Raw genomic sequence first — 27,941 nt, 5'->3', positions numbered from 1 at the left:
GTATGCTGTGGGATGTCAGCGCACGTTAAAAAACTACGGAGTGATTTCGACCACCTCGGAATCTTTAATGTGCGCTGACATCGCACACTGCACGGACGCCTCTTCGTTAGCAGCCGCCGCGGTCGGGATCGAACCCGGGTACTCCGGCACAGTGGTCGAGAGTCTTAGCACTGTACCACCACCACGGCGAGGCAAGAACCCCAGGTGGTGGAAATTTCTGGAGCGCTCACTATGGCGTCCCTCATATAGGCTGAGTCGCTTGGGTCGTTAAATCTCATAAACAAAACCAGACCAAATCATTAGCACTTTTTTTTTAACTTTCTGCGATGGGTCATCAGATAGGACTAGAAAATCCGGTTTTGGCAGTTTTTACACAGCAAGCATCTTCCTTTTGTTAAATATTGCGCCGATAAACGTTTGGTGGACAGAACTACGTGGTGTGCGCTAGGCGGGAAGCTCGTCCGTGGAGTGCGCGCACGGGGCAGCGGTTGTACGGTACGGTGACTTTTAATCGGCGTTCTTGACGAGCGGGCGTCGGGGCCGCAGCAAATGGGCGCTGCGCACGGAACAATGGACGCGCGGTCGCCAGCCACGGGCAGAATGACAGCGACGGGAAGGGGGAAGGAAATAATAATAAAAAAAAAAAAAGGCGCGGGGACGGGGAAGAGGCAGAGGGTTCAACAGCGTTTATATAGAAAGACAAAAATAAAATAAAGTTATCCGGAAAAAAAAAAGTGAGGGAGCGAACTAGTCGCTCGCGCATTGAACACGACGTACAAACAAGTCATCCGCGCACGTATATAGGGAGTCGGTCGTGGGCATTCGGGGAGCGAAACGTTCTTTGTTCCCGATGGGATGAAAGAAGGCGAATGGGGAAAGGGAGGGTGGCTTTCCCCATTTGGGGCGCTGCCGCGCCACAATTTCGGTGCTGCTCAGACCACTGCTTTGTCAGCAGTGGGTGGTAGAGCGCACAGACGGAGCGCAGCGTTCAAGCGGTGCATGTGTACTGCATTTACGGACGCCGAACTGATAAGCGAAGTTATGAACAGACCTGTCTCGCCCATTGCCGACGCATGTACGAAAGGCATTGATCAGGGCCCCGAGCTTCGCCACTAGCACGTGGCTATTTAGAGCTGGCAGGTACAGAGATGGTGCAGTCTGTATGTTTCTTTTTTGCTTTAGTATGATGGAACTTAGCGAAGGCAGACGCTCCACCGACGCAGCACGCGTACGTGCAGAAGCCTATCGTGAGGCTTATGATGGGTTCTTGATCAGCACGCCCTGCGCCGTTGTTATTTATGGAACCTATCCCGATTCTATGGTAGCCAACAAGGCCTCATACGACTGTGCAGAAAATAAAGAGGGCCACGCGATCGCTCACATGGTGACATCGAGATCGAAGACCGATATCAGCCACCTACACTTGGAATAAGAAAACACGAGGAAGCAGTGCCGGCAACTCAAAGGTTGAACAAGACATAGATGAAGTTAACAGACGCAAATGGGTAAATATTAGAAGTACGCCAGTCAGTTAGATAATTAAGTGCCAATGCACGGAAGCTCGACTTTGTGACCCTCGTCTCAATATCTATCTTTATGTACGTTACCACATATTCCGATCAATTTCTACTTCTTGAATAATATTGAATACCTTTCCGATAACTGTGAATTTATTTTGATGGAAAGTCCGTACTTTCGGTGACGGATATGGTGGACGTACTAGAAATGGAGGATTTTGTAGGCCACAGCATCAAGCTTCAGCACTGGGGAAGTACTAAGCAAACTACATTGCCTCAAATAAAGCCTGCAGTCAGCGCCGCAGAAGTCGCAGAAATTGACAACGATATGCTGTAGCATCGAGGACGTCACTCGGAGCTCTGCATTTGGCACGCTGCAATCCACGCGTCGGGATACGGTGCCGTTCATGCCATTGATTTACCTTGGAACTCGCTTAAAAAGGGTAACATTTTAGCCCCGGCAGTGGTAACAACACATGCTTAGTATAATTTAGTAACGACATACGACAGCACTGACATGAATTCCTGATTTTGGCATGACTCACTTTAGCTTGGCGTTCCCCACATAACAGGCTCGGCCAACGGCACGCAGGAGAAACTATCTACGTGTTGAGTGTCAATCGCACCTAACGGGAACATTACTCTACATTTACTTATTCATTTATTTATTTATTTATTGGATACCTGCATCGCCCGTAGGCATTACAGCACGAGGGCTACAAAGGTTAACAGTGACTTTATTTATTATATTAATTCATGGTAGAAGGCGTCGTTCATTAGAATATTCATAGTGCTTGATGGCAAACTGTTCCATTATCGCATAAGTGAAAAAAAAAAAAAAGAGTATAGCCCAAGACGTCCCCAAGTTCCCTGACCTTCAAATCATGGTCCAGTGACTTCGATATATATTTTGGTGTCAGGATATACTTTTCGCAGTTGATACCTGTTTTAGAGTAATAAATATTATGAAAAAATTTTAATCTAACATTTCTTCTACGGTCCTTTAGCTCTTGCTATTTAAATTCATGTTTGCTTTCTGTCATGCTAACTTTCCGGCTGTAATTCCTAATAACAAATCTGACTGCCCTGTTCTCGATTCTTTATTTCTAATTTGCCTATAAGCTCAGCTGTGTGAGGGTCCCACCAAACACATGCATACTCAAGTATTGGTCGAACATGACTGAAGTAGAGATGGGTTTTTAAGTTACTTGGAAGATGACTTGATTTCTTCCTCAATAAACCCCTAACTGATGCTGCCCTATTTGCAATACAGTTAACGGGCCTGCTCTACCGTAAATCGGATGTAAAAAATACTCCCAGATATTTAAATTTCTTACTTGTACATAAGGTAATGTCACCAATTCTATACCTATACGAAGGGTAAGCGCGTTTTCTTTTAAAGGTGGCGTGAACGATTCCAGTTATATATCTTAATGACATGGTTGCCCATATGCTGAAGCGCATACGCCATCAGAAAATTCGCCCAAAACAATGACAACACGAAGCACCGCTTCGATGTTCCCATGATCACGTGCCATCGCTCAGCATTGACGCGTGACTGGGCTATTCGCAATGGAGCAAAGCACATGCGTGTGGCCACGCAGAGCCATGTTCGCGCGCTAAGTGTGATGGACAATGTGCACTGCGGTGAGAGGACGTTTCGACAAAGATGGTAAGTTGAGTAGTACTAGAAGCCTGCAGAGAAATGACACTCATACAAATGAAGCAGGGACTGCGCTTACTCAGCAAGAAAACAGACAGGTGGTGCAGCCAATAGCCTGGGTTATAGCTTCTCCTCCATAACGTTACTGCGGCCGTAGGCCTAATTTAAGAGACAGCTAAAAAAACTCCGTACTGATGTAAAGCTGTCGTAAAATTATTATGCCTCCTCACTCGCTCCGCTTCCCTTGAAGAGAACACAATAATCAGCTATATCTCATGTCACTGCCGAATTCAAATAAACAACTTCGAATGTACTTGCTCTGCGTGAGGGATAGAATGACAAAAGGCACCAAACAACTGCTTTCTTCGAACCCCTCTAAGCCGAGCTGCAAGTGAAATAAAACTATTTCACAGCGCTTTCTTCAGCGTGGCACTGCACCTGTGAACAAAACCTAGAAGACGGTTCAGCATTATTCTGCTCATTGCCGCTACGCCACTGTGATTTACTGTTGTAAAGGCGCGGCGCTGTCGTGTACCGCTAGCAAAGCTTCCAGTCAAAAGAGAAAGACAGAAATTACAGTAAGCAAATGTTAAGGTTTGGTGAAATAAAGCCAGGTTATGTGCCGTTCGAAGAGAAGACGTCCTTCTGGCAACTGCAGTGGTGTATAGTACAATATATGCGCCATTGCTGAATGATGAACTATGGAAGCAAGCTTATTTTAATAAGCAGCTATAATTTAAAATGAAAACAAAACAATTCAATTCAAACATCTGAATGTGTTTGTTAGACATCAATTTAAAAACTACAATAGGGCAACACTTAAGCTCCACCTTATGGCTACGATGAGGTAGTGGCTGTGTTCCTAGGTACAAAAATTACTCAGCAGCGTACAGCTTTAAAATAAAATTTTACGAGAAAGACCACAGGACATGCCAATATTTAGCAAAATTCGTTCTATCTGTGACATCACATTTCACATGCCCATTTCACACTGTTTGAAATTCCCGCTCTAGGTCAGGTGGCTTGGCATTATGAACTTGTCGACCGGTGAGAATTTTCGCGAAGCGATGCCCAACGGATGAGAATTTTTGCGAAACGATGCCCAATGGGCGAGAATTTTCGCGAAACGATGCCCAATGGGCGAGAATTTTCGCGAAACGATGCCCAATGGGTGAGAATTTTCGGGAAACGATGCCCAATGGGTGAGAATTTTCGCGAAACGATGCCCAATGGGTGAGAATTTTCGCGAAACGATGCCCAATGGGCGAGAATTTTCGCGAAACGATGCCCAATGGGTGAGAAATTTCGCGAAACGATGCCTAATGCCGGCTGCAGAATGCCGGGTATCGCGCTTAAAGGAAGCTTGAAAGCTGCCGCTTTGCTATTATTCCAGAGTTCCGGATTTGCATTTGAAGTCATGTTCAGAGTGATGTTATCCACCCTCTCTATGTTTCGTAAGGCATCTGAAAACGATGCCGTGCTTGAATGGCGAATGACGCATACTTCCTTGTCTCGTCCAAGCAAGGCGTGATCGATGCGCGCGCTCGATTGTTCCGTCTGGCTTACACGCCGTATCTCAGTTGGCTTTAGAAAACAGCATGTCCAAACAAAAAGAAAACAAAACAAAAGCTGAGAGAGACTGGAAGCACGGAGAATTAACGCTACCTAGCATGGGACGGTAGGCGGAATTATGTAACTCGTGCAATCTGAAGCGCGGGGCCCCTGCCTGCGGTCAGGTTCGGCTACGCGAAACAACCGCGCGCTCAAACATGCCTGTTCCGGAAAAATTTCCAGTCTTCGCTGTGGCTAAGTTACCAAACGATCCAATGGCCTTGCTCACATACTAGTCACGTGGTGGCATCTGAGTGAGATAGCAGAAGCTTTAGTCGCAGATAGTGCGTGGCGTCCCCTCTGCACATATATTTGGCTTCACTGACGCTGTTCCACGTACACAGCGTAATTTGAACTTTCACATTTACAGCTATAGCTAGATAAATAAACCACAAACCCGGAGTATAAGCATGGTAGTCCAGCACACATAACGCAGGATTACAGTGACATGAGCTTGTTTTGAACCAAGAGAAAACAGTGCTACAGATATAGTACAGCACGCATTATTACAATTAATAAATAATAATAATCGGGCCATTTGTTTAACCTACACCAGCTATCTTAGTGGAGGAAATTTCCTATACCTACAATGAATTTTTTCTGCACTGCTGTAGCTGGTGCAGAATAAAACAATAAATGGCCCTATATTAATTAGGAAAGTTTTCTACTTAAAGGCCTAATTTTCCCAGGAACAGCTTGAAAATACCGTTTTTTTTGGGGGGAACAGCGAGACAAATTGAGTTCTCGAATTCACTTGAAACTGCATATATATTCCCCAGTCACCACCCTCCCTCCCTAATGTTTCTTCTGAAAACGGGAAGATTACTCGAAAGAAACATCGCTGGGGTGCCAGGAACTTCATGTGGATAAGGGTTGTATCTGGAATGCGTGACGGTTACAATGTCTGTTCCTGTTTGGCTCATCTGGCTCACGATGCTTCTACTATGTGCAGTTGGTTTTCAAAAGTCCTCGAGTACTATATTTTGGAGAATGTGACAATATGATCTAGGAGCCTTTTCCTAAACTTAGAACTAAAACGAAAGTTCAGATAGTCGGAACATCTAGTCAGCTTTGTAACAGAATGAGCCAGCTGCGCAGAGGCAAACGGTCCTCAGTGCTGTTTCAATATTGGCTCTATGGACGTTATCCAGCGTTAAAATAACAGATAATTTCGAATAAAAAAAATGTCTCAAAAAGAGACCACTAAAATAGGCCGCGCCCGTTGGCCAGTTTCTGATTTCGCGAGGTTTCGCGTCTTGGAATGGAAGGATTCGGCTGCAATGCACGACTCTGTGACCATCATTTGGTTACCGTTCGCATTTACTGCAGATGCATTTTTTCTGTTTTCATTTTAGAGTTTATTGTGAGTGTTCGACCGTTGATAAAAAGTTTCATGTACACTCTTAAGCTATACCAGGGGCTCCGAGCTACAGAAGTTGTCAATTTTGTTTTTTAACCGGGTAACCTTCAAGGCGCCGCTCCCCAGATAATCCGGCGTCGTCGTCCAGATACTCCCCCCCCCCCCCAAAAAAAAAAAAAAAGAAAAAAAAAAGAAAGAAAGAAAAAAGAAAAAAAAACGCGGGTACGGCTCTGGCAGGATGTAGATGACAGGTTCCATGCCCGTGCACTGAACGGTCGTGGGCTCTGTGACGTCACGAGATCGCATGACTTGGCCAGGTTGGGAAGGCAGTGCCAACGCCATATTTGGCCACTGAGAAGAGAGTATGAAACCGGAATCCAGCCCTCCAGGACCATAATTAATTGGATCCAAGTTACACATGCCATCCGTGTAGGCCACACAGGTCCGCTCGTAACGGCTTGGTTTAAAGTAGTGCTTCTACCTGTGTCGCGTGGTCTTTAATATAATGTAGTGTCCTTCGACAGTATGCTGTGAGCATAGGTGTGGGATAATAGAGGCATAAATTAAAATATTACTGAATAAGTGAGCAGCAGAGTACATGTATGTGAACGACGAATGGCAAGTATAAGCCCTCAAACGAGGGCCATTAATGCGGTCGTGACTCGTGACATACTGATCAAATTAGGAGCTTAAGGTGTTACTATTTTTTGTAGGGATAAGTGAGCCCAGGATGTTGATTTACAAGTAGGACTGTGCAATATGTACAACTTAGTGTTCTTTAGACACGCTGCTATAAGAACAAAGGCTCATATCATATCGTAACTTTGGCGCCTAACGTCTGAACTGTCATGCCAAACGCTTCACTGCAAATGATAAACAGCATAATTACCACGTAGTGCTATGGCTACATCAGTACGTGTTGCAGTGATTCGTTTGAAAAGCAGACTGAATGTGTGCTACAACAGTATTTCTTTCTTGATTTAGATTTGCTATCACAGCATCTTACTTTGCATTCCATGAGGATGGCGCCAATAGGTTGATTTTCAAATTCGTATAATACGGAAGCCGCACTTAACATGGGGCGGCCACGTACCGTTCATGTTCCTCCGCTTTCTTATCCTTGGGTCGGCCGATTTCTCAACCCATTCCTATCTGCCTTAAAGATCGCATAATTGAGAAAACTCGTTTCCTCGAAGCCAGCCATCAAATCGCTGCTAATTAAGCTTCAATCGTGTTTTCGGCATCCGCAGGCGCCGATGAGCCTCCAGAGGGCAGACCCTTGCGCAAGCGGAATCCTCCCTGTCCGTCAGCAAGAAGCAAGAACAGAGAGTGACGAAATGAGATGGGCTCGCGTTAACTGCTTACTGCCACATAGCGACAAAACCGACCAATCAAGCCTTGCCGATCGAAACTGTAGATCTCGCCCACGGCGCACTTTCTCCTGATCCCTGCGCGAAGCAAGGGGAACGAAGAGCGCGGTGGCAGGCAACGAGGCAGTCGGAAGAAAGCGGGTAAAGACACGCGGGAGACGCAAGTGACCTCATCTCAGCGACGGCAGAAACTCGGCACGCGACATGAAAACCCGAGAGACATGTGCTCGATATTTCCCGCCCACAAGAGGGCGGCAAGGAAGTTGGAGGAAAGAAACGGCGTAGAAAGAAGTAAGGTGGTAGGTGAGGGGTGCTTTTCGCGCATTCTGTGCCGAGGGGGCCCTTTCTTTTCCGCGCTACCTCTTTCCCGAATCGGCAACTTTTTTCCTTCCCTCCGAGGATACGACGCCCGCTCTCCTCATGCGTCCGCCGGCGGAGGAGGTAGTGGAAGCCCGGCGGGAACAATGAACGAGCGCGGCTTAATCAATAAGGGAGAGCGCACGGAATCGAACGCCCGCGCCGCCCGCAACCCGACGGGGGGCACGTCCGGACCCTTCTCGCGCGGCAACGACGCGACGGACACTGTCGCCGCTGCAGCTGCACGAGAAGCGATGCGGGCGCCCGGAGAAGGCTGCTGCTGCTACTGCATTGAGCAGGCTACGAGAACCGCATCCGCGCTTTGTTGCCCTTGTGTAGCGCACTGTTGTGCGTTGAATAATGATGAGCTGCCGCCGGGCCTACGCGTTGAACAGAGTAGCCTCAGTGTGGCGAGGAGCGAGGAGAGGTACGCGTTTCGCAACATGCGTGCGCGCCGCTCAAAGTGGCCAGTTGCTAGTCACAAAACGCAGCATGAGTGCTTGAGCTACTTAAGTGAACGCTAGCGTGGGAGCGCCGTTGACCGCAGTAGGTTGAGGCGATGAGGGCTGGGAGAGAACAGTCATCTTAACCGACAAAAGCCTGAGGCGATCTTTAACAAGGTTGTCAGTACGAGCAACTTTCTATAAAAACGACGACGTGCAAGCCTCGAACCCTGCTCCAAAGTCTCAATTAAAAAAATGACAGGGGCACATAACCCACCCTCACCTTACTGCCTTCCAAACCCCCTTTAAAATATTGCTCCATCCTGAAGCCTATACAGCAGTGTAAAAACAGAGTGGCTACGAAATCGAATATAAAAGTGTAATGATAAGGATGTCGATGCAAAAGCGACATATACAACCAATACTGTTAAAACATATTTTTTGCATTACACGGTGTGACAGTCAGCCATACGTCTCGTGAGGCGCTCTTCTGTATAATCTACGGGGTTGGCTGCCTCGCTTTCTGTTTCCGAAAATGCTCGTTAACTTCAATAATGTTAGGAGTCGTGGCACGAGACCATGCCGACAGACGCGGTACGTGCCCCTACATCACACGTACCACAAACAGCATGGTGTTGCAGGAAAAGTGGTAGCTACGCGCCACTCTTTTCGGTGTGACTTATGCCGCAGACGGAGGTTATATCCCCGCGAACACCAGCGGATCACACAGTGCGTAAACGCCGGTGACCTTATTTAGTTATTTAGGCGGTGCATTTCGCTAAGCAGAAGTGCGGGGGCTAACCAGCGGCCACGTTGTCAACCGGTTGAATTCACTATAACACACACACACACAGAACACACACACACACAGAACACACACACACACACAACACACACACACATACACACATACACGCGGGATCGAATCCCGGCCTCGGCGGCAGCTTTTCGGTGGAGGCGAAAAGCAAGGCGTCCGTGTGCTGTGCGATGTCAGCGCACGTTAAAGAACCCCAGGTGGTCGAAATTTCCGGAGTCCTCCACTACGGCGTCTCTCATAGCCTGAGTTGCTTTGGGACGTTAAACCCCACAAACTAAACTAAACTAAACATACACACACGCGCGCGCGCATGCACACACACAAGCACACACACACACACCCGCGCGCACGCACGCACGCACGCACACACATCCACACACACACACACAACACATACACACACGCGCGCGCGCGCATGCACACACACAAGCACACAAACTCTTCACCACGGAAGCCAACTGTCGTTTCGCAGGTTACGTTGGCTCAAACAAGACAAGCAGTCGTTTATTTCTATCGACCGCCCCTGTTAAATATACCGTCCACTACTCCCCCCTTTTAGCCATGGCTTGGGCCCTGGAATCAAGAGACACCCCCACATCATCGATTTAGACAACAGATGACCTTTCATTTTTATTTTAATTACTTCCATACACTTCCATATAACATGCCATCACCTAAGCTGAACTCTTCTGCCCTTTTTGCCTTGCTGTCACCATCCCGTACAGCATTAGAGCCCGGCCCGTTCTCCCATCGAGTCACGTTGGCGCCGATACTGATTTCGGCCGAGTGTTTGCTCCCGCGGTTTTTGCGAGCGGGGCGTTTCTCTTTGGGAGGGGACTTCTTGTGCCTTCAGAAGGCGTCCTTTTTATTTTGCCTTCCCCAGCTGCACCACGGACATCGTGATAGACATCTAGGTTGAAATATTTCCGCACCACCGAGCTGTGGACCCAGGGGCTGTTCGCGAAAGCCGAGGTTCTCGTGAGCGTCTTGTTGCTGCCGTTCTTGCACGAGTTGCCGCCGGAGCTTCCGTCGAGCATTTGTTTAAAAATCATATTTATAGAACAGTGGCCAATGCAGGTCCGTTGTCAATGGTTTGCTGGTATTGAGTGATGTCCTAAGATTCTTCTTTTTTTTGTCTGGAACGGTCCCTGTCAAGAAGCATCACGGTAGTCACAGAGGCAGCGGCTCCGTACTTTTAGCTGCTGCGGTTCCCGCTTCCGCCGGCAGCCCCGTATACTTTAGCTGGCTTCGCTTCGAACGCCGCTGGGTGTCAACACACTGATTAACAGCATCGGTACGACTTTCGTCCGTGATCTTGAAATAGAATAAAATCACGCTGGCAGTCCTTGCGAACTTTTCTACTGAGCCCCTATTTGATTAGCAAGCATTTGCATATGAAAGTGATTAGCTATCTGTCCACTCACCACATGAAGCTAGGAGCCTGAACAAAAGGCGGAATATGAAACTTTGAACCATTCGTTGCTTTTGTTGATGACAAAGTTTAAATCTGACGTGTTGTATATGAATTTGACTGTTGACTGAATGGAATTTGATATAAATTGCAGCACCTAAATTTCTCCGCCGTTTCCTTGGCAACCCGCAAAAACGCAACTAAAAATGTGAAATCTAGCTCAGTAGTCACCGCCAGCGTGTTATTTGTCCTCGGTGGTATGCCGCTGTGCTAATTTTTGATGATCAGATTACTGAACCTCCTGTGCATAACAAGCTTGCCGCCCGAATGCGATGAACCATGAATAATTTTTTTCTTCGCGTGGCGACAGAGTTGTTTCACCGGAGACCCAAAGTGCGCTAGCATGAATTTGAACCATGGTCGACACCAGAATCCCATGCGCGTATTTTCTGTTGGTTACTTGAGCCGAGTTTGGTTCTACTAGACCGAGTAACTAGTATCTAAAGACCTTTTTTTTTTTTTTTTAAACCTTTATGGCCACTACTTGCGATGAAGGATTTCGCCACTTTGGTATGTCCTTGCACACGTACTAACAACACCGAGACTGCGACAAGCAGAATTACATAAGGATATCGTGCTTAGATTATTAGGCGCATCCGCTGAGCAGTGCCATCGAACTAGAGTAACAGATGTTGGGGTCAGAAGATGGAAATTGATGTTTGCTTTCCAAAATGTAGAAGGTAATAAATACAATTAAGTTGTCCATCACGTGTCGCAGTGGCTCTTTAGTTTTACAATTTCTTTAAGGAGTATGTTTGTTGGTTCGCCCCAAAAGTGACTCAGGCTATGAGAGACGCCGTTGAGGAGGACTTTGGAAATTTCGACCACCTGATGTCTTTTTCTTTTTCTTTTTTTTTTAACGTGCACTGACATTGCGCAGCGCACGGGCGCCCGGCTTTTCGCCTCCATCGAAATGCTGCCGCCGAGCCGGGATTTGATCCCGCAATCCTTGGCAACAGTAGTCGAGTGCCCTAACCCCTGCGCCACACGGGCGCGGGCCTAAGCTGTATGACTACTATTAATGTCCGTGATTAATTTATTGGTACGGTACAGGTCAGCGTAGTGCTACGCCACATTGCAAGTGCCAGGCTTTTACTCGTCGAGGTTTAACGTAAAGCAAACGCGGCTTCCGCTTCTGGGGCTACAGTCAGCCACATCGCATTGGGTAGCACTAATTTTACGAATGGTTAAAATTACATCATTGCATACTCCCATGCAAAAAAAAAAAAAAAAAAAAAGGTATCTGATATTTGTCTTGCCGCTAAGCTACGATCTAGATTTTGCATCAGATTTGTTCCCCTGTAGCTAAAGATCAGGAGACTCCCCCTCTCCCCCCCCCCCCCCCCCCCCCCCCCTCAAATAAAAGCTGCCCTTATATATACTGTAAGGCGGGCTTCAAGCCACTGGTGTCCGCCAGAACCCGGAACGGCGGTGGACTAGTTCGTAGGCACCTCGCACTCTGCCGGTCCGCAAAGCTTCTCGCATTTCTATGCCTCATTGATCGTTTTGCTGAACATCTTCACTACAATGGTACTGTGCAGTAATCGAAAGAAGGGAAAACGTAAAGGTCAAAGAAAATGAAATGAGCACAACCTGAGTTTAGATATTCTACTTGAGATGAGATGTGTTATGCAAGCAGTCAGCATTGCGATATCCCAGAGACGATTTTCTAACTTCTTGTTAAGTTTGTAACTAAGTTCTCCGCCTGATAGTGAAGTTTTCTATGGCGCATAGTTTATATTTGTTAGGTGCTAGGTATTAAAGATTTACAGATATGTCTGGCAATGGGCTTTGAACATTACCCGCGGGTGACGACAATTCGCGTGGAATTCTTTTTTTAATATCTGAGGAGTTCTACGTTGTGCTTGGAATGTTTCAATGACAAAAAAAAAAAAAAAAGACAAAACACTTGTTTTTTTTTTTCGTCCGCACAAGTTAAAGAAACTCTACGAAAATATTGTGCAAGTGTATTTGTCGATATTAACACGCAAACTTTTTACTTTCCCCCTTTCAATATGAAACACTAGCTTTCAACCAGCTTCATTTCACAAACTGTTTCTACGGCGTTAATGATAGCCTTTTAAAAAAGTAACGCTTAATATAATTACGCTGCCAACTGAGCAGGAAATTATTTAAGTTTTTCATCATGGTGCTATGGGAATTGTGGTGCTTCATTATCACACACAATAAATGGCAAAACAAAGACACCGCTACCAGGACTGACGCGCAAGTCTTTTATCCTGACCTCGTCATCACGAAAGTATACCATTCACAAAGTAACTGTCTAAAATGCTAAAGCTGTCAAAACTGAAGACGCAGAGAGGACCCGGAACGAAAGGACAACCGCTATAGTCCGGTGGTTTCCTGTCTGCGTTACGATGCAAGGTCATTAATTTTATTCTAAAAAATAACATGGCTGTTTTTTCTTCTCGCTTCAGAGAAGAAACAGGTCAGAAAACAGGGTTTGTCATTTTTTTTTTTAGTCTCCGTCAGAAGCAATCTTGTTTAAAGCGCGAACTTCATTAGGAAATACAAATGTCGTTTCTTAAATGTATCTTCTATTGGCCTTCAACCCTCGTTTTTCAACGCAAGAAAAGAAGTCCCATTCTAAGCAAGTAATAGCCCAAACATTATGTTTTCTGGCAAGATGGCCAGAGGTATCGAAAAAGTGAATAAAAGAAGCACAAATAATAAAATATCAGCGAGAGCTTAACAAAAAGTGTCCTCGCAAAGTATATGGGACGCCAAAAAATAATCAAAACCTCTGCAGGGGAAGAGCGGCAGGGCACAAAAGCCCTGTATTACTGGCTGATCGCATTTTGAATGCGAAGAAAGGCAGCTTGTGTCATTGTCTTGGAGAAAATACTCGCGAAGAAAGAACGAAGCGATAACAGATTGTTCGCGACATCGGAGAGTCGTGCGAGGCAGCGTGATAGTGTATACTTGTTTCCGGAGAGAATTGGCAATCATCGCGGAGTGTTGTTTGCTGTTCCCCCATCTTTACGGCTCGCTTTTCACATCGCGAGTCAATTTAAGAAGTGTCGCCTGTCGACAGATCGGAAACAGGAGATAAGCTCGACAGCGGAGATCTTAAAAGGCTCGCTGAGACTTGAGACCGGCAGTAAATCGACGGTGACAACGCAACAACTTTTCGGGAAAAAAAGAAACTCTAGCATGCGAAAATAAAGCAGCGCTGGTTACCCACCGGATCAACGTCCTGTGGCGGAAGTATTAAGAAAAGCTCGCCTATATTGTTGATGCAATGTCTGCCTAGTCTTTGGCGCGCCTAATAAAATGCAGTTTAGAAAAGAACCACAAATTCTAATCTTTATATAGCCGGGAGCACTTCGCAATGCAAAAGAAATAATGGGTCGAAAAATGTTTTTGGAGGGAGTAAAAGATATGAAGCTGATTGCGCAAAAAGGAAGAAGCGGTTATAGCCACTACCGATCTGCGCCAGATCATGCAAGGTTGACTACCAAGCGGTGGAGAAATGTTAGGTTAGTTACCTAGCATTTTCTCCGCACAGCGTAGATTCTTCCTACGTCCTTACCTATGGGAACGTTTAGTGCACCAAGTTGCGAAAGAACAGCTTCCTTTCTTATTTACTTAATCATGAAATAAACCAAATGCAATCATTTGTTGATATCTAAGACAGTAAAATATTGCGGCAACAAAGACAAACAGGGTGGTGGTGGTAGAACATAAATCTCCAACAGATACTGGATAGGCGTCAATCTGTCCGCCTACACGACGGCCTGGAGCTCTTGGACTCGGGCGGCGTGTTTGGCCAGTCGGATTACACTTATCTGAGTCTCAGGGTGTGAGCTACAGTAGAGTCTCTCAAAATTATTTTGTCTTTGTCTGCTCAATTATATTTTTTTTATTTCTGGACACGTCCTCATCATATGTTCCAGATCCGCCTTATCCTTACATAGTTTGCACCTATCTGAGAATTGTTCCGGGTACCACTGACTTAGTGTGTAGCTGGATTCGGAAAGGTCCTTGTTTGTAAGCCCCTCCAAATGCTTTCTTGGATCTTATTTAGTGTCCTATCTGCCGGTAGGCATTCTACCCTGTTTAGCCGATATTGCTCAGTAATCTCTTTTTAGCTGACCAGCCTGTCCCTGCTAAGAGCGTACTGAGGATCACAGCCTACCAGGAGGGTGAGACCGAGGGCAAGTTTATATGTTCCCTCATTTCCCTGAAGCTGGGAGTGGGCTGGCGTCCATATTAGCCGGAATATTCGGTCATCCTGACATGCTCTCAGCATACTTTCTGCCTGTGGAGAGACCCTTCCCTTGAGAAAATTGCGCATTTTTGTTTTCGAATCACTTATAATTGTAGTAGTCAGTGTCCTTGCTACTGCAAGGGCAATCGCCATCTCTTCAGCCGTGTTAACAGGGAATAAAATGAAATACGGGTCACAGGACAGGCGCTAGGCTGCGTCGTTTACACCATCTACCCAGAATCAATGTTGTTTTACATCATTCGTCGATAATGTCCGCTTAAAAGCCCCCTGCCCTAATTGCGCCACGTTTACGCGGATCTTCAGGGCTGCTGGAGAAAACGTTTTCGCCACACATCACCGCTTAGGGCGCTTATCCACGGGAGTCACCTTGGCAATATGGGGCCGCACTCATTTATAGCTCGTGAAGGGAACCGCGCAGGGGATAGCTCAAGCTCCATTATAGCGCTTTCTCTGTAGCTCTAGTGTGACGCAAGTTCGCAATAGTCCCCGCGTGCACCTCCCCGTCCTCTCAGTGTAGCAGATGTCAGCGACATCCTGTGCCACGAAAATGCGTAGTTTTGTGTGTCAAGCTTTGTGCGTGCATCTGTGCGGAGCCGGGTGTCGAAGCGGGCTAATATTGTCATCCACTTACACAATGTCTCAATCACGCAAGGCGGCGCAGGAACGGTAGACGCAGGGGCAGACTAGCAGCTTTAAATTGCGCATATATTGTTCGCAGACACAAATCTAATTTCATAATAAATTAGTTTTATATCTTTCAATAAAGCAAACTTTCCCCCTTTGCTTATAGGCTTCGTGGACGAGGTGAAAATACAAAGCATGCATTGCGTTCCTTCGCAAAGATCTTTCTGGCGGATGTGTGTGAAGTTCAAAGTTGCTTGCCAATCGGGCACTGAAAAACAACGGTGACACACGTTGCATTTTGAAAATGACGACAGAAGAGACTTTTCCTGGCTACTTTATCTGATGCCGAGTAACGGACTGTTTATGTGAGAAGCTCTTTTTGCGCCTTTCAAACATTCTGGCTGCCGCGCTTGCCTGGAGCCCAGAAATATTACATTCGTTAATATTTGGCTCTCTCTGCTTCTTGGCCTAATGATCATTTGCGTATACCTACAAGCATAGTCTCTACGCCATTTGGACGCCCATTAAGGCAAATTTCCTGATTCGTATAATTGTGTACACAAGCTGACCAGTGACCATGCTTCGAGGGGTCATTACGTGTCCCACTTACCTGCCTGCAGTCTAACCCTATCAGCACTATATTTCTGCGTATTTCTCTGTGTATTCTCCACTTGGATCGCAAATGGACGTCGCAGTGAGTGCTGTACGTTTCTGCCAGTTCTTCTTAATGCCTTCCTATCATGCAGAATAGAACATTACCCCTAAAAATCAGTGCCTAGGTTTCTACGTTCATCTTACGCCACCATAGACAAGGGACTTGAAAAAGAAATTAAAATGGGCGGGGATACTTAAGCTCCGCCTTCGAGGGTATGACACTAAAAATTTAATAGCTCCCGTTTGCCAGCTGCCCTTATGGATCATTGTTCGCATACATGGGCTTTTCAATTAACTAGCCTAATTGCTATTCGCCTAATTTCCTCGTATGATACCTGGTACATACTATTCGGCCTGTGTTCGTACATGGAAAGCGAACTGACACAGATATAAATCATCGCTTAACCAAGATGAACGGACGTGCCTGCGCACATGATATAGTGGTAGTGTGTCTGAATATCAATTCAAGGGTCCAGAAAGGCTGGGTTCTGATCTCACCTTCCCCTCTGAAAGGAGAGGCCAGAATTGGCAGCTACTGCCAAATCTGCCATGTCATGTTGTTGCGTGACGTCATATAACTCTGCAATCAATGACCAGGCATGTCCGCCACCAACTACCACCTGGAACAGCCATGCATGCGATCCTGCGCTCACGCCGACACCACATTACCCGAACAACGCCTTTAAATCTATAGTGTTAAAACTAATAAAGCTGATTTGGTTTGGTTGGCGGGTGTGACGTCCCAAGGTAACTAAGGCTATGTATGAGAGACACTGTTGTGGAGGGCACCGGAAATTTCGACCACCCGGGGTTCTTTAATGTGCACTGACATCACACAGCTCACGGGCGCCTTGCTTTTCGCCTCCATTGAAAAGCGGCCGCCGAGGTTGGGATTCGATCACGCATCCTTAGGCCCAGTAGTCGAACGTCCTAACTACTGTACCACCACCTTGACTGTTTCTAATAACGCTAGCTAACTACATTACCGACAATTCTATGGCGTGACCCCTGCAGCGCAGGGACGACCCCTGAGCTGCTCTGGTGTTTCATTCCACTCTCTGTTACCTGCAGCTTCAGGGCCCATCATAAAAGCTGTGTTCAGCTTGAGACCGTCGTTTTCCTTGGTGAATTATCACGAGCAGCGTCCGGTCTCTTTTGAATCCGTACAACTAGAATCAAGCGTTAAATGCGTTTAGGCTCGCGCGCCGTCTTCCTGCTAGTGAAGCCTTCTCCAAGGACACCCTGCCGCTGGTCGTCCTTCTCTCTACGTTTTTTTCGGTTCGACGTAGCTGGAGAGCAGCAAGCCTATCAAAACCAGTACACGATATGTGTATGAGCAGAACGTCAGAGGAACAAAAGTCTCTGCTGCGCGGAAAAAAATTCTTAACAGCGATAAATGCGAAGTAGTGGCTGTGTTCAAGGGATGGCGAACTTGGGGTCTATTTCATGTCTAGCTGTGTCAAATAGACAGGCTGAAACGGCTTTGCTTGCGCAATGTGTTCTGCTGCACTATTCTTCGTAGAACGATATTGGAAAGAGTACTCGCTAAATTCATTTGCATCGATATTGATCCGCTGGGCAACGAATGCAATGCTTTCCGTTGTCTCCTTCGTAGAGTCAATGACATGCTTTTCTTGCACTGAGTCACAGTGCGCAATAATGAATGGGCAACAAAGTGTACCAACACATCCGTCTGCGCGTCGGTTCGCGCGTATCACGAGCTAAACATTTTGCTCTGTTTTTATGCTTCGAGCTTTCCGTATGTACTTGCCCTTACTTGAGTTCACGTTTATTGATTGGACAGCAAACGTAAACAAGTCTCCTCAATAAGACGCAAGTAAAAAAATATTAAGGTCCTCCTGTATTTCGCCGTTTATTCCATTGTCTGTGCGGCCGATTTTGGAGGCACTTCGGAAAATAAGCATAAAACAAAGTTCGTGCAGGAAACAAAGTTCGGATCTGCGAATACTGAACATACATGTTTTCTCAGAAGAAATCTGCAACCTAAAATGCACCGCCTTTAAAGTTCGTTATTATCCAGGCTAACAGAGAGTGACGCACTTTCTTTTTCCTGCTTCATTCGGCTTGAGTCGTTGGAATGTTTACATCGTTGCGGTATTCACATTACAGGATAACTGAGTGACATCCGCACCCAGCCTGCGGCAGCAGCTGCGTTTGAGACAACCGTTACTATAGACGGCTTTTGAGCCGTTTGTCGCTGAATTCGAGGGAAAACCATGTCAGCCGGACGGCTTGGCTAACGTTACCTTTTTTGTTCTTATTTCTTTTCGACAGGGTGTAAATATCTACAACCTTCGTATTGTATATAATTACAGCAGGAAACAGTTGTAATTACATAGAAGAAAACTCTGGCTATAAAAATAGAAGCAACGTACGTAAGTACATAGCAGTTATGAAGTTTTCATCCTTGAACGTCTATCATGAAAATGTTGACCTGTATATTGAAAGAGACAAAGTAAATGAGAACAAACAAAATACCTAAGGATGTGTATTCGACAGGATAGCTAGAATGAGCACGCTTTAAGAAGTACGCATCAGTTGTCTGAAAGTTTCGAGCAGCTTTTAACCAGGAGTGCTCCTATGTTTGGTTGCAGCTTTGTCCAGTAATACTTTTTGAGTTGCCAAGCGCAAAACGCAAGGTTAAATCTGCTTTTCTGTTTAGCGAACAGAACGAAGGGATTCAAAAGTTGCGGTTCATCGAAAGCATTCACTTCGAGGAGCTTAAATACGGATGAAGATGTATCAGCGACATATATTCAAGCAGCAATCTTCGGTGAAATGAAATTCGTTCAGCGTGACACCCCAAGAGGTGCTTAATTCTTAGTTTGTGAAGCCTTACGGCTGAGAATAACAAATGGTTTACTATGACTTTCATGAACCGGCCTGAAGGCCAGTGGTCATAGTGTGCCGAGTATATCTTGTTGTATGTCATGGGAAAATTTAACTAGACTTACGCGAGACTATTCTTCTAGTTTGAAACAAGTTTGTGCCCTTGGTTCAACACAATAGCGCTGCTGCAGAGCTCACGCGAAGCACCGTGAAAATGGCTGCGCTGTTCAAATGATATTTCAAGACATGAATCGCAACCCTAAGACAAAAAAATTTCCACGTAGCATACAAATAGGGGTGTGAAGATATGAAATGAACGAATAGTAATCTCAGCACTACGGACACGACGCTTCACGCTAAGCATGAAAGGCTATCCAGGCTGCCAAAATAGTGGACCCACAGAAGCATATCACTCCGCCCCATATCACTCGTACACCTCGAAGACTCGGTGGGATCGAGTTTCGTCATGAAGCAAAGCGGTATCAGTTATTGAACCCTCTGTTGAAAAAATAAATTTCCTTAACGACGAACTACTTTTTCAGCGCGTATCGAGTCGGAGCGAAAAGGTGTTCTAGCCATGTATCACTGCACCGTCTGGCACTCGTGCTTCTAGTCTCGATGAGAGGCAGGAGGGGAGCGTGAATTGGATTGCACTGTAAGTGTTTGACGTCTGTAAGCGACTCAGGCACGTGGCAAGAGACAACACGAAATGCAGAACGTTGTCATCCTCAGTACGTGAGCCTCGGCGAATGAAAGATGCTTGTCTCTACGTACATTCGAAGCACGACCAACAAACTCCTTTCAGACGTGGATTTAGAAAGCAAGAACAGGCGCTGGCTATCTATGAAGCGGGGTACATCAGCCATCGCTCTCTGTCTCTGAGGTATAAATGTCGCACAGAAAAATAATATCAAGCGCCTGTTTAGCTTGGCTAAGCGCGGATAGCACATATATAAGCATTACTTAATATTACTTGTTTAGCTAAGAGATTTTCTTTGTCGCGTCGAGCCATGGTTAACGAAGTATTTAACGGGTGTCTTAGGCTTTTGTCAGAATTAAAGAGGCCTAATTAAAGTATTTAGAGCCTAATTAGGGACTCTGCCAGCACGTAAAAGACTGCCCATAAAGCACCTCTAGAAAAGCTTGCTTGATGTTATGTTACCAATGCCTGTTTATCGTTCAACGTACTGTGCAGGGGAAGTCGTAAATATCTTAAAAAGATACCAGTACTATCGTCAGCAAGGAATTTCTTTTTTTACACAGCGGTATATTATATCACCACAGTTAAGGGACAAAGACTTCTTTGTGCCATGGTCGGCTAACTCCTTGATCTACCATAAAGTGCCAACTTCTCCTCGGCCGCTGGCACTCAGTATTCCTCTGAGGTAGGATATATTTCAGATGACTTTAAATATGAATACGGTGATTACGCCATACGGTTCATGTCTGCTCCTACTTAGGGCGGTATGTCATAAGACCTACGTTGCTTTGCCTCCACAGTGTGCGGAAAACGAGAATGGCTGTAACAGACGCTGATGTGGATGTTCGCTCAGCGGTCGAAAGTGCGACTTATAAGACAACAGTCCCGAAGTGAAAGCAATGCTCGAGCAAGCAATTCTTGAAAAGCAATATCCAGTGAAAGCAATGTCCAAAGTGAGAAACCTGAATGGATGCCAGTTTCGATAGAACATGGCCAACTAAAACGGTTTTGAAACAGTATACAGTCTTACAATGCGCTGGTGCTTTTAATGACATTGTACATTATTTGAGATTTTCGCCCCATTGCATTTTTTTTTTTTTTTTAGTGCGTTGTGTCTCTGGCCGCAAGTTGTTGTTGTGGCTGTAGGAAGAAGGAAAAGAAAATGCACGGGCCTGCTACTGGCTCTGTAGCTGAGCCACCTCCGCTGCCTCGTGCAGATAGAAGAGTAAAAGTAGAGAAGAAGAGAGAAAGACGAGCGCCGCAACAGCCGTCGTCCACCACCTAAGCAGTGGCGGTTGCAATGACGGCCTACAACAGATAAAAATTCGGTGACTGGCTAGCCACCGCTGCGAGCGGCGTTGACCTACAGTCCCAGCCCCATAGGGCCAGTAACAGCCACCCTTCACCACCTTCCTCCCTCTGGCCGCAATTCGCAATCACGGATTTTGCTGGTAGTGGCTTGACGCAAAACGTGATGCCTGCTCTCTCTCTGTCTCTTTTGCCAGTTGACGTGCGTCACCCGGTGACAATTTTATTATTTGGTTTAGAGGAAAGGTAAGGCACAATATCTATCACACGCTTTTGCGTGGATACCTGGCCCACGCCGTAAGAGAAGGAAGGAAGGTGGGAGTGAAACTGAAAAGAGAGAAAGAGGAGGCGGTAGTGGAGGGCTGCAGAGTATTTTCGACCCCCCTGAAGACATCAACGTGAACTGATATCGCACAACACAAGGACGACTCTTTGTTTCACCTCCATCGAAACGCAGCCGCCGGCGATCAGGTTCGAACCCCGGATTCATCCAGTGACGCATAAGGTACGTGGTGCTCACTACATAGAGGAGGAGGAGGGTAGCGGCATCCCAGCAGACGCGCGTGCCGGCGCTGAGAGGAGGGGAAGGCTAGTTTCCGCACTACACATGCACAAGTCGTCGCGCAGAGCTGACCGAGTGGAGCAGAAAGTGTCTACCGCCATTTCACGCGCAGGGCATGAAAGTGGGTTCTGCACAGAACGCCGGTAAAAGGTTTGGTTTGTGTGGTTTAACGTCCCAAAGCGGCTCAGGCTATGAGAGACGCCGTAGTGGAGGACTCCGGAAATTTCGACCACCTGGAGTTCCTTAACATGCACTGATATCGCACAGCACACGGGCGCCTTGCTTTTCGCCTCCACCGAAAAGCGGGCGCCGAGGCCGGGATTCGATTCCGCATCCTTGGGAACAGTAGTCGAGCGCCGTAAACACTGCGCCACCCCGGCGGGGCAGAACGCCGGTGAATATTATCGGTGCTTCAACGGATTGCTGGTAATACAACCAGCAATCCGTTGAAGCACCAATAATATTCACCTGATGGTGGGCGACCGAGTATTGTATCCAATACAGGATACAATACTCGGTCGCCCACAGTCAGCTTTCGTTCCACATTCGGTTCAGCAGCGTTGAATCCCGGTATAGCAATTCCTATGAAAGTATAGTGGAACATACTAACAGTGCTACGCAGATACTTTGCATTTGATTAACTAAAGGATAGCCGTCTATTGGTCTTCCAAATAAAAAGTTAGAGGGTCTCGTCTCTATAAAGAATAGGATGGCGAAAGCCTACCCATCCTCTCCTATCGTTTGCCTCTTATCGGAGTTCGTTGCAGTTCTACATATCATTATAATTGGTTTACACGAAAGGAAAGACGCGGTATCTGTCACACTTCATCCAGCAAGTACGAGTTTGGACGGTACATGATCGCTCTTGTCGCGTGGCGTTCCATGACGCGCGTTCAAGTGTGGCATTGCAGATGGCAGGAACGCTTGACAAGAACTAGTCGTGCGCGTAGAATGTCGCGGAATATGACAGATCTCGCACGCAGATCTCGTGCACAAATCTCGCGCACAGGATTCCATTCCATTTCACCTTAAAATTTGCAAGCATGCGCTCGTGTTCCCCTTATTGCGCCCTAATTTTCTTCGCAATAATATGGTGTCCGTAGCGCTACATTGCCAACACAAACGTGCCTGCCACTCACACCAACCGAAAGAAAAAATAAATGAGAGAGAGAGAGAGACGCCGAGCGCAAGGGAATCTTCGTAATTTCATAATAGAATGACAATAATACAATACAGTTCACATGACCGCGTAAACATTGACTTATTACTGTGACAATCTACACAAGAAACCGGTAACAATCCGCTTCAAACGACTTCTCAAAATTCGGGTAGGTCATGTAAGTGCGAAAGTCTAAACTCCTACTGTTGTGTGTTGTGAGACATACAAGTCTGTCGTGTAGGTCGAGTCGTTTACTCGAAGCTTACAGGCACAAATGCGCAAATAGGTAAACGGAGCACGTCTCCACGCCTTTCTTGCTGGAAATGAAGGAACACAAGAGAGAGACCAGTAGCTACCATCATACACATATTGGCAGTTTCAATCAGGCAATGCTTCAAAGTGAAATGCTGGAAAGTTAATCCTGCTCTGTTTACTTTTGTCTCCACCTGTACATTGCAGAATAAAAGTACTGCTGCCATATTTCAATTGAATTCACACAGTATTCAGCGCGCAGCGTCAACAAAATTAATTCAGCAGGAAAAGGTGAAATTTCTCTTCTCTTCGACGAGTGAGTCCAGCAGCCCTTTCTTAAGAGACCACTTTTTTTCTTCTCGTACTCAATAACTGTATTCATTCTAGTCGGTTCCACAGAATTTGACCTCATTAGAAAATGCAGATTTAAGCGCTACGCTCGACGCTAGGCGATAGAAAGCAAGTTATTCGTGTACTTGTGACTCTCGAGACGTTCAGCCGGAGCAATTCCCACAGACAACCATAATGCTAATTCTGCCTCCGAATAAATAACGCCACTACGGACATCCCCTGTAAGGGCACCACTTTCGTGTGTCGGCGCAGTAGTTTTGTTGGTAGAGCTGATTAAAATTCAGGGGAGACGAGGTGAAATGCTGACGGAGAATCTGTCTCACTGCTATGGTGAGAACGATAAATAATTGAATCGACGCGAGTACAGTGAAGTATATCGTACTGAAAGACAAGAGGAATGTGTGTAGGTTTGAATTCCTTATTACGCTTCCATCGAGGCCAACTACAATCGACGCAGTCGTTTGAAGGCGGGAAATATTTACGGCTGTATTCTGTACGGGAGCCGGCGACCGACGAGAGGAATTTACCTACCGGATATGAATTATTCCGGCATAGTTATGAGAACCGTCGGTTAACGAATAACCTAGCGGAATATTGCATTAGGAAAAATGCATCATGTGCGCAACAGAAACTTGAACTAAGGGGTCTTGAAAGCAATGTTGGAACTTCTCGGCATACGGGCACAACAAGGTTTTCTGGAAAGCGAGATCCTAACGTAGCACCTTGAATTCACAAGAGAGAACCATAAACAAATATTTATACTTTATTACTCCCTTCTTCAGTACCAAAGATAATATTGTTATGTAATGATGCACAGCAGATTCTTCACAAATCACATTGCCTGAAATCGGTGACGCAGAAATTCAGCGGCTGACGTAGCGTACTTAAAAACATTTTGCTAGCTAGCACCTTTTAGAGTATACGTGAAAAACGTGGTACTTATTTGCTGCGTCTTACACACAAAAAACATGAAAACTCTGGGGCTCCTTCGTAGTACTGAAATGAAAGCAGAAAACCTCTTAAAATTTCTTTTTTTGTTTTCGCCACTTTTTGCCTCTGAACACTGCAAAAATATTTTCAGTCATTCACAAGCATTCTTTACAGCTCTGCACTTACATTGAACAATATAGCGTTGGCCACACGGCTATATAGTATGATGTATAAGATCCTACTTAAGAAAATAAACTCTAAAACAAATCATAAAAATGGCAATACGAAACAGAATACATTTTCTCCTCTGTCCGCACTAGGCACCGGAGGTGGCTCAGCTACAGAGCCAGTAGCAGATCCGTGCATTTTCTTTTCCTGAACGACCAAACAGTCTTGTTTTTTTTTTTTTTTTCCCCAAATAATTTTTTGCAACGAAACAATACCTCTAACACAGCTAGAACTTGAACGAAGCAATTCATGGCTTGTCTGTGAGTTGGTGCGCCTTTTTTTCTGTCATTATTAAGTGACTGTTATTTATTACCGTGCACGTTCTTATCGCAAAAAAAAAAAAAAAAAAAAAAAAAAAAAACGTTGCAGAATTTTCGGAAAGTCCAGAAACAGATGTTTCGGAGTGAAGCATTATTTTAGCTACGACAGCCTGACTTCAAGATGCATGTATCCGCATAAAGTCGAGACCACGCGCCGAAACGAACATGGCTGGATCGTCAAACATGCAGAACCATGGGCGCAAAACGTGGGCAAGATAAAATGGCCGTGATAGTGTGAACTTCTGTAACACTGCTGCGTGCGTTTCACACAAGCAGCGAATTCGGCAGTAAAAGAAAGCTTAGTGCAGGCCTGGCTCGCCCAGAGCCTCCCAGGAAGTATCCAGAGCAGAGTGGAAGCAGACAATAGTAAAATGAGCAAGGTTAATGATGATAATAATAGTAGTAATAATAAATGGTTCACAGGAAAGAAAATGCGCAGTATCTGGCACACTTGTTTTCTGGAGACCTGACCGCGCCGTAAGAGAAGGGATGAAGGTGGGAGTGAAAGCGGAGCGAGGGATAGAGGAGCCGTATTGGAGGGCTACGGAGTAATTTCGACCACTTGGGGATCTTTAACGTGCACTGACATCGCACAGCCCGCAGACGCCTCTTCGTTTCGCCTGCATTGAAACGGAGCCACCAGCGTTCATGATTCAACTCTGAAAGATAAACAAAATTTCTCGGCCTCAACTACGCTGCCTACAGCACTTCTGTTATAACATGCTTCTACGAATACTCAAAGGATAGGGATATTCTAGCTTTTACAACGGTAGATTTCAGTGCGGACAATCAGAACACTGAAAACCAGTGCTTCCCACGGTACATGAAGCAGGCCTCTGACGTGACAGTCAAAAGATATACTGCTAACAACGTGAGCCCGCCCACCGCGGTGCCATAGGGGTTAACATGCCCGACTGCTGTGCCGGAGTACCCGGGTTCGATCCCGACTGCCGGTGGCTGCGATGCGATGGAGGCGAAACGAAGAGAATTTTGTGTGCTGTGCGATGTCAGTGCATGTTAAAGATCCCCAGGTGGTCGAAATTACTCCGCAGCCCACCACGACGGCCCCGGTCTCTCTCTTTCCACTTTCACTCTCCCCCCCCCCCTCCCCCCCTTCCGGTATGGTGCTAGTCAGGTGTCCACGGAAACAAGTGTGACAGATACTGCGTCTGCGTCTTCTTTTCTGTGAACGAATTATTGTTTTTATTATTAACAACAAAACATGGGGGGGGGGGGGGGGGGGGGCAGTGCCACCGACCCCTTCTTCGTTATAATAACCGACTTGACGACTTCCAAATACGTCTCCTGTTCTAACTTATACGGGTAAGAAAGCACGGATGAATAACTTTAAACTTAAAACAAACTGCGTCGTTGTATTCACACTGAGTTGTGTCATAGTGTCATGACGAACGACATCAACTTTCATAGGTGACCAGACGAGAGCTTCCTGCAGCCTTTTTTCAACCATCTATGAGCAGAGCGCGCCACTTGTATGTTCAATGATTGTCAGCTGACTTCTCTAAACTGGGGTTAACAATATAAGTGCTAAATATTTATCTCCGTGTTCAATAAACCATTTGATGTCTCCTGTCATTTGTTACCATACAATCCATTTAATTGCACCCAGTGCCTCTAGGACGCTTGCATCAACTACATGCAGCCTTTGTTCTAGAGCATGCACTATTAGTACTTGCCCAGTGAACGAGCGATTAAACGACGGTGTGCGCAGCGGTAACAGCGTCCTGCTAGGAATTAGTGTTTGTTCTCAAAAGCGATCCCCAGCAAGCGGCTACTGCCAAGGTCAGACAAAGCCACACGAAGCACGCTCCATGCTATGTTGCCAATCAGCTGAGCCTGCCGGAGGGCCCGCGTCAAGGAGAACAGCCCGGCGCAGGTGTGCCCGCTCGAGGGAGGAGGCTTGGCCCGAACCCGGGTGACGTAACGACCGCCGCCAGCCTCTCCTCCGAAACAAAGGGGCGCTACGCTGCGAGCGTCCCGCGCTGCCGACGCTGAGCAGCGCACGCGGTCCAGACAAAGCGCCGGCGCAGAAACAAGGTGGGCTTCGCCCCGCGACCGCGCTGTAGAGTGACAAAGCAAGGGCATTTTTGGCTCGGTGGCAAAGCTTGCTGACTCACCCTTGTGCATTCCGGTGTACTTGTCCTTGAGAACGATGAGTTCGTAGATCTTGCCGAACTGCTCGAAGAGCGGTCGCAGGTCTTTCTCATCAAGGTTTCGCGGAATCTGGCCCACGAACAGCTTGATGGCGTCGTGGTCCTTGACGGGCGCCAGCTCGCCGTTGCCGTTGTGGATGACAACCGAATCCAGTACTCCGTTGTGCAGCGCCATGTTTGGAAACTCACAGCACAACATGCATGCGACCGTCGGTGGAGGCGCGGGGGCGGCAGGCAGCGGCACACTCGCACGCACACACTTGGCTCGCAAAAAACTCGACGCGGTCTGTCCTCGAGCCGCGCGCAAGGGGCCGCGCGCCACCGGCACTGGGCGCGCATGCGCGCAGGGACTCTGAGTAAGCTTTCATTGGCCACAAGCAGGCCACGTGATCTAACCGGCCCCGTCTTTCCCTTCGCCGCTCGCCGAGCAGCATCATTCGAGGCGCGGGACGCAGTGAGTTAAGCGCGGCGTTCTCCCCGCATCCCGAATCGGAGGGAGGAAAAACAGGCGGGCGCCTCCGGTGCAAGTCTGACGTGGCTCCAGGCGTCCGATCGCGTTTCGCAACGTTGTCAGCTTTTCCTTCGGTTATGATTTCCAATACTTTGCTCCGAAAGAGGGAAACAGTAGTTTTTAGTGGAGAACGACCATATTGGCTTCAATCTTTGTTGTGGTTAGTAATGCGCTGCTTCATCACAACTGTGTGCACCATTTATGCGGAGAACAGGTATAGTTGACAGTATAAAGAAACCTCCTTGATCCACAAAAGTGTGTGTGATGTACGACCGTGCAATCCAACCAAGTCTATGAAAGCTCTTTAAGGCACATTATAGCTTTGATTTTGCTTGCATTTCGTCGAAACCGAAAGCAAAAAGCACCACACCTGCAAAGTTGCTTATTTCTGTCGTTTACATATTTTAAGTGTCTGCAACTGTCAACAAGCCAAAGCGTCTTACGAACGTATTACCCTCCC

General features: G+C 46.6%; 1 protein-coding gene across 1 annotated transcript in view; it reads right to left on the bottom strand.

Annotated features, from left to right (window-relative positions):
• LOC146185121 (CUGBP Elav-like family member 4) overlaps nucleotides 1–27,240 on the bottom strand; it is a 167,805-nt gene extending 140,565 nt beyond the window's left edge. Inside the window, exon 1 of the mRNA XM_084607751.1 lies at nucleotides 26,935–27,240. Coding sequence (XP_084463877.1) covers nucleotides 26,935–27,169 — 235 coding nt within the window. The 5' untranslated portion in view covers nucleotides 27,170–27,240. The remainder of the gene's footprint in view (nucleotides 1–26,934) is intronic.
• Nucleotides 27,241–27,941: the final 701 nt, after the last annotated feature.

This window comes from Amblyomma maculatum, chromosome 6 (genome assembly GCF_055883805.1).
Source record: "Amblyomma maculatum isolate TAMU_Amacu chromosome 6, ASM5588380v1, whole genome shotgun sequence".
NCBI lineage: Eukaryota > Metazoa > Arthropoda > Arachnida > Ixodida > Ixodidae > Amblyomma > Amblyomma maculatum.
Note: the sequence above shows the minus strand (reverse complement) of the source record. Positions and strands in the feature narration are given on the sequence as shown.